Here is a 6,795-nt window from a genome sequence, read left to right as displayed (position 1 = left end):
GACTTTGTTCCTTTCAGCTTTAAGAAGATTTTAATCCAAATAAAATCCACTTCTTTGAAGCAATAAGAATAAAAGTATTTGTTTTGTTTCTGTCTGATGCATCACCAGACTTGAAGTAAAACTCTAAATAAGGCTGCAGCTGAGAGACTGAAGGAAACAGGAAGAGTTGTGTCATATTTAAAAAAACTAATTATTTCGAAACATGAAAACGAGGAAAGAGGTGCAGCAGGAAACCATCAGAGTCTCAACATGAGCGTCCATCAGACTCTGCTCTGCTGCTTCCTCCTCTGTGAGTACATTTAGTTTTATTTCTTTAACTTTCAGTCTTTCTAAGCTGCTGATCAGAGTCAGTTTAAGGATAATTGTGTCTCTAAACAGAAACCTGATCAAATCCTAGAATAAAGCTGCTGGAAGAATGAGTTTGTTCCTCCAAAGAAGCTGCGTCGTCAGTAAAAGCCACGGTCCAAACTGACTGTAACTTTCAGCTCTTATCAGATGGATTCTGTCTGGAATCTGTCTGACAGCTTGTGTTCTTCTTCCTTCAGTCCAAAATGTTCCCATTTCAGCAGTTTGAAAGCAACACATGAAGTGTGTTTGTTGAGCTGCTTCTACTTCCTGTTAAAGTCTCTCTGAGCCTCTCTGGGGCGGAGCCTTTTAGAAGCCACACCTTTATCATTTATCTGTCACACAGTTTCCACCATGTTGATGTTTGGGAATGTTGGTAACATTGTTAACTTTCTAAGTGAACTGAAAGGTTTTCCTGACATAGAAACGTTCCTCTCAGTGTGTCTCTGTTCCTGGGTGGAGTTCTAAAGCAGAACATGTTGAGATCTCTCTGTGGTTTCTCTCAGGAAGAACTAATATTAACTGATGATGTTTCTGCAGCTCTGCAGGTTGGAACTGTCGATGCACTGAATCATTACTACAGAGAACCTGGAGAAAAATTATCCATTAGATGCGGCTTTTCTCGTTTATATGGAAGTCAGAAGATCTTCTGCAGAGAAAACTGTGAAGGAGAAAATCTTCTTATTTCAACGAGTCAGAAAACAGCTCAAAGAGGACGATACGGGACTGAATATAAAGAGGATGGACTTAAAGATTTTTATCAAGGATCTCCTGTTTTGATTGTGAGCGTCTCTCATCTGACCCAGTCGGACTCAGGACTGTACAGATGTGGTTTGGGCGACTCTTCATCAACAACTCAATACGTACAATTCAGAGTCCTTGTTGCAGACGGTGAGTTTCTGTTTATTTATCTTTTTTATTCACTGAAAAACTGAAGAACTCGTTCAGTTTTAATGGTGTTATGGGTTTTTAAAATGGTAACAGCAGTAAAAATAATTAAATAATTACCCACTGTAATTAAAACACTTTGTTTTTAACGTCAGATTTCAGTGATTTATCTGATAAATCATCAACAGAAGATGATGGAGGAGAGAAGAATGTGAGGGCTGTAAAAATAAATTCTATATAAAAGATAAATATCTGTGAAACAGTTTGAACATTAGAGGAAAAGATAAATTATTCAGTCATACTTCTACACCTCACTTCCTGTCACATTTTAGAAACGATTCTAACAAAGTTTCAACAAACTTGAAGTGATGGAAAAACAAATCCCAAACAGCTTCAGTCCCAACCTGTCAAAACATTTACAGAATTCTGTTGGATTCTTTTCCCTTCTTGTTGGGATAAAAACCCCAAACTGCTAAAAGCTGTCAGAGTCAGTCAGAGAAGGTGCAGATGATGAGTTTCTGAATGATGAAGATTAATGTTGGATAAACTGGTTGAACTGGGCAGCTTCCAGAGGAACTGAGTCAAACTGATTCCTGTGATCAGACTGAACCATGTTGGCAACAGGAAGTAACTGATGGCTGCTTTATTTCCAACAGCTGTGCTGAAAGAAACCAAAGTTCACTTCAGTAAAACAGCTGGCAGCTCGCTGACAGTCGGATGTTTCTTTGGTCACCATGGAAACAGACAGTTTCTCTGCAGAGGAAGATGTGATGAAGACGTTCTTATTCAGACAGATAAAGTCAGAGCTGAAAATGGCCGATACAGGATTGAATATGAGAAAAGAGCTGCAGGAAGTGTTGTGTTTGTGACCATCGATCAGCTGATCCAGGCTGACTCTGGATCATACAGATGTTCTCTGGATCTGACCAATCAAGCTTTCTACAGAGACTTTACTGTCTCTGTCACAGATGGTGAGTTTTTAATAAATACAATTAAAACATAACCCAAGGTTTATTTGTGTATTAATGACAGAAACACAGAAACAGCTGTATGCTTGGAAAACAATCTTTGTTCCTGTTGCTTTTCTTTCATAAAATCTTAAATCTCCTTCAAACCCAAACATCTCTCTGTCTTCTTCCATCAGCCTCACCAACAACTACCCAGAGATCAGGAAGTTCCTCACCTTCAGTTTCCTCTGACCAGGAGAACACAGGAACATTTGGAGGAACATCTGGAGGAACATCCAACCACAGTGAGTGATCCATAAAAGCTTCATTATTTTTACAGAACTCAAACATCCTGATTTTGTTTCAGCGTCTCTGAACCTGAATGAAACCAGAATCTGCTCTTCATCGTCTACATGTCCGCCTCATCACTCGGTTCTGTTTCTGTGTGGACCTGGATCTGTTTGGATGTGTTATATGTCTGTACGCTGCATGCATGGAGTCCTCAGTAACGGTCCCAGAATCCTCTGAAACCTGTTGTTGTCCTGCAGCCTCTGATCTGCTGCTGATTGTTGCTCTGACTGTGACCTTCATCCTCCTCCTCCTCCTCTCTGTGGCTCTGCTGATCTTCTGCAGGAGAAGATCTGCTAAACATCAACAAGGTAAAGAAACACATTTAATAAAGTGCCTGAAGTGTCTGTCCAGTCTGCAGAGAGTAAATAACTCTGTGGCTCAGAGTTAGGAATGAGCTCAGTTAGCTGCAGTTTACCTTTAAATCTACTTTCAAACTAAAGAAAACTGAAAAGGATTTTTCTAACGAAGAAACAGAATTTCTCAGCAGATTTCTGAAAGTTTAGGAACCCAAGCTGAAGGTTTGTCCTCAATCTACAGCTGCTGATCTTCAATCTGAAGCTGTTCTGAACTGTTTTTCAGCTCCTGCTGTGCAGACAGATTATTCTCCTGCTGCTGAGGTGAGTTTAAAGAACTTTTTCCTCACATGATGCGTCTAACTGGTCTTTAATTAGACCTGTGTGTGAACATTAACACTCAGGGGGTTCAGTGTGTTACGGGAGCACCTAGTGGTGGAAACATGAACTACAACAACCCTAACCTGCAGGCATACAGAGGGCTGAAACAAGCAAACAGTTTGATTGGCTTCAGGCATCACAACTACGTGGTTAGGTTGAGTCAAAATACAGTCAACCAGTTAACTTAGTTGTTACTTTGAGTTTTAATGAAGCACTTTATTAAAACAGATCTCAGAGCAGCTGGAACAAGTAGCAGCTCAGTTTTCAGTTTGGTTTCCTTCCGTCAGGCTCAGGACGACTCCAGTAAACTCACCTACTCAGAGGTGAATTTCTCCAGCAGAAGCTCAGACTCTCCTCTCAGATCCTCCGCTGGAAACACAGATGTTGTTGTTGTTTACTCGGACATCCGAGTTGGCCGAGCTGCAGAAGAGCCGCTGTATTCCAATACAGCTTAGCTTGAAACAACTGTGGGAAGGATTTGAGACCAATTTACACCAAAATGTCTTCAGGTAGAAGAGATCTGTACAGAAACAGAAGCTGCAGCTCTTTTATTCAGCAATATTATACAACCCCACATCCAAAGTTGTGTAAAACAAGAATAAAACAGAATGCAAAGATTTATAAATCTCATCAACCCATATTTTATTCACAGTGGAACACAGGAAACACAGCAAATGTTTAAAGGAAGAAAAGGTTCAATTTTTAGGTCAAAATCAGATCATTTGGAGTCTGATGGCAGCAGCTGTTCCAGATGTTTCCCTCTGTGCAGCATCTGTAAACATCTGGACCTGAGGTCGTCCCATTCCGTCTGTTCAACAGTCCTGGATGGGAGGCACTAATGCACCCCCATACCATCAGAGAGGCAGGCTGACCTCAGAACAGTTCTCTTCTTTGGTCCAGAGGAGACACATCTGTTCACATCTGGCTTCTTCTTTGCCTGATAGAGCTTTAAGCAGCATGGTGAACTGTGTTTACAGACAGTGTTCCTGAGCAGAACAGAACCAGAACCAGCCTTGACCTTTGACCTCAGAGCCTGGTGAACCTCTGCCCAGATTCAGCCTCTAAATGCTCTTTTTATCTCCAGTCCTCTGAATTAACCTCATTAGTTCCTAAAAGCTCCTCCAGATGTTTCGGACTTGTACCTGGAACAACTTCTGACAGACGTGTTGCTGCCATCAGATTTAAATTACCTGATTTCTCCTTAACATTTGTACAGTTTGATAGTTTAAACATTTAAAACATTTACCATGTTCCATTGTGAATAAAATTTGGGTTTATGAGATTTAAAATCATAGATTTTATTTTAATTTACATTTTACTTTTTCACCTTTGATGTTGGACAACAAACCTGCTGCAGCTACATTTAATTTTATTTCTGCTTTTGCTAATCCTTTTTAATGTATTTTATTTGTTGTTATTCTTGAATTTGTTTAGATTGTATCAGTTTGTTCATCCTGTGGTAGCTTAGTTATGCTGTTTTCTGAAGATAGTTTCATGTTTGTACAAAGATACAAAAATAATTTACTGTTTAAAGCTTCACCTGTACTTCAGTTTCTTATAAATAAAGAACATTTTATTAAATTTAACTTCGAGCACCAAATTGTTTTATTTTGGGTAGACAAAAAGGTTTTATATTTTTCTGCTTTTAAGCAGCCATATTTGACTAAAAGATCTTTTAAAATCCAATAAGCTGTTAGGAATCTGTCTCTGTGGTGTTCTTGGTTTGATTCATTATTAAATAAAAACTTATTTTTTATCTGCCTCCTTCAAGTGTTAAATCTGAGTCAAAACTTCAGTTTTCTATAAACTTGTGTTTGAATTTAAGAACAGTTTAGGATTAAAGAACTCTGATTAATTTTCCATGGAGTAATTCATGTCTGATGACCTAAAATGTCTAAGGTTGAAAGTGTGAAATAAAGATTAAATGATGACTTTATTTCTCGCCTGATATGCAGCTGCAGAAGGTTTTTATCACACATGCAAACTACTTTAGACTTTCCAAAAAAACAACCCAGTTATTCTAAAAATACTATTAATGCCAGCTGTTATTGTAAACAAATAAAGACTTCTGCTGGTTAGTTCTGCGCTGGGCCAGTTGGAGAAGTCAAACTCCATCCACACACCATCCGTACAGAACAATCTGTTTTATTGCAGACAGAGCAAACAGTGAAAATTCTTTGGACCAATGGGATAAAAGTGGAATTTTTTGGAAGTTTGCATCTAAAACAAACACTGCGTTTCAGAAAAACAAGTTCAGACCCACAGTCAAACACGGTGGTGGTAGTGTGATGGTCCGGGCTGCTTTGCTGCTTCAGGACCTGAACGAGTTGCTGGAACTGATGGAGACATGGATTCTGCTCTCATCCTGGAGTTCAGGAGTTCCTGACCTGAAGCCCAAACGGACGGGTTCTGATCCGAAGCAGAGCAGCAACGTTCCTCCGCAGGAAGACTGACCGTCAGGCTCGTCTCTAACCCTAACGCCTCGTCCTGCATCTGCTGCTGCCAAGGCTGAGGAGCAGCTACCTCCTCCCAGTGGGCCAGGCTGGTGTGAAATCATCGTTTAAAAGCTGAGTTTTGTCTTTGCTCAGTTCATCTTTGTCTGATATTAACCTGAAACATATAACTGTGACAAAAAGTCAAAACCAGTAGATCTGAAGGGTGTTGTGCGTCTGGCAGAGCTGTAATCTACTAAAGTTCCACCAGAGGAAGCTGCTGCATCAGTTTTTACTCCTTAACTTCTTCTGTGGTTTTTGATCTTTATCCAGCAGCAGATAATTATCACCCCATTGGTTTTAAATATATCTGATTTTCTGGAGAATTTATAATGAGTTGCACATTTATTGGCTGAAATTTTATCTCTACTTTTCTCTGATGCTCCTTTTTTATATCATTTTTTGTGTTTTCTCTTCCTTTTCTAACTTCCTGCCATCAGCGGCTCTTCCTCTTCTCTGCATTTTGTTTTTCATCACCCGAGTCCCATTACGGCACAGATGACAGTAGAAACACTCCCCGTGTCATTAGCAGCTGAATTAAAGTGTTTCACTTGTGACTCCGTGGGGAATTGTTCTCCATAGTTCACCGGGAGCCGCTGAAGCTCACAGACTCACAGCCGTCTGATTCATTCAGTCATTCTGCCGTTAATCGTTCGTGGGGGAAATTTGCTTTGCAGACTTTGGAGCTGAGCCACACACTGAAAACACATGGCAGCTAATTGCACAACTTATCATAAATGTTGCTAAAGAGCAGACAGGGAGGGCAGAGCAATAAGAGCCGAGATGGAGAGGCTTCATCATTTCACGTCCAAATGGAGGGAAGGAATCGCAGAGGGGATTTTAGAAAGTTTGTTTTTCAGTCATCTTGAAGCCTTTGAGGCAGAGCTGTGACTCGGTGTAAAACTGACCTCTGACCTCTGACCTCTGAAGCAGGATGCAGACAGATGGAGCTGAAGGCAGAACTGAGAGGCAGCTTCTTCTCAGGCCTTTCCAGAAATAAAGACATGTTTGTTCTCGGAAACATAATTTCAGTTCCATCCATCCATCCATCCATCCATCCATCCATCCATCCAACATCCATCCATCCATCCATCCAAC

The 6,795-nt window shown here is 40.3% G+C and overlaps 1 protein-coding gene across 3 annotated transcripts; it reads left to right on the top strand.

Moving 5' to 3' along the window:
* Window positions 1-203: 203 nt before the first annotated feature.
* LOC108245778 (polymeric immunoglobulin receptor-like) lies at window positions 204-6,782 on the top strand. Of its 3 annotated transcripts, none has more exons than XM_037973274.1 (7): window positions 204-289; window positions 886-1,236; window positions 1,890-2,204; window positions 2,378-2,485; window positions 2,729-2,839; window positions 3,111-3,148; window positions 5,521-6,782. In XM_037973274.1, exons 1-7 carry the CDS (start codon window positions 250-252, stop codon window positions 5,656-5,658), a joined length of 1,101 nt encoding a protein of 366 aa, XP_037829202.1. In that variant the 5' UTR covers window positions 204-249; the 3' UTR covers window positions 5,659-6,782. The 3 variants fall into 3 exon arrangements, with proteins under 3 accessions (XP_037829202.1, XP_037829218.1, XP_024865541.1); XM_037973290.1 differs by having other exon boundaries at window positions 5,582-6,781; XM_025009773.2 differs by lacking the exon at window positions 5,521-6,782 and adding an exon at window positions 3,493-4,072.
* The last annotated feature ends 13 nt before the right edge of the window (window positions 6,783-6,795 follow it).

This window comes from Kryptolebias marmoratus, linkage group LG1 (genome assembly GCF_001649575.2).
Source record: "Kryptolebias marmoratus isolate JLee-2015 linkage group LG1, ASM164957v2, whole genome shotgun sequence".
NCBI classification, from domain to species: domain Eukaryota; kingdom Metazoa; phylum Chordata; class Actinopteri; order Cyprinodontiformes; family Rivulidae; genus Kryptolebias; species Kryptolebias marmoratus.
Note: the sequence above shows the minus strand (reverse complement) of the source record. Positions and strands in the feature narration are given on the sequence as shown.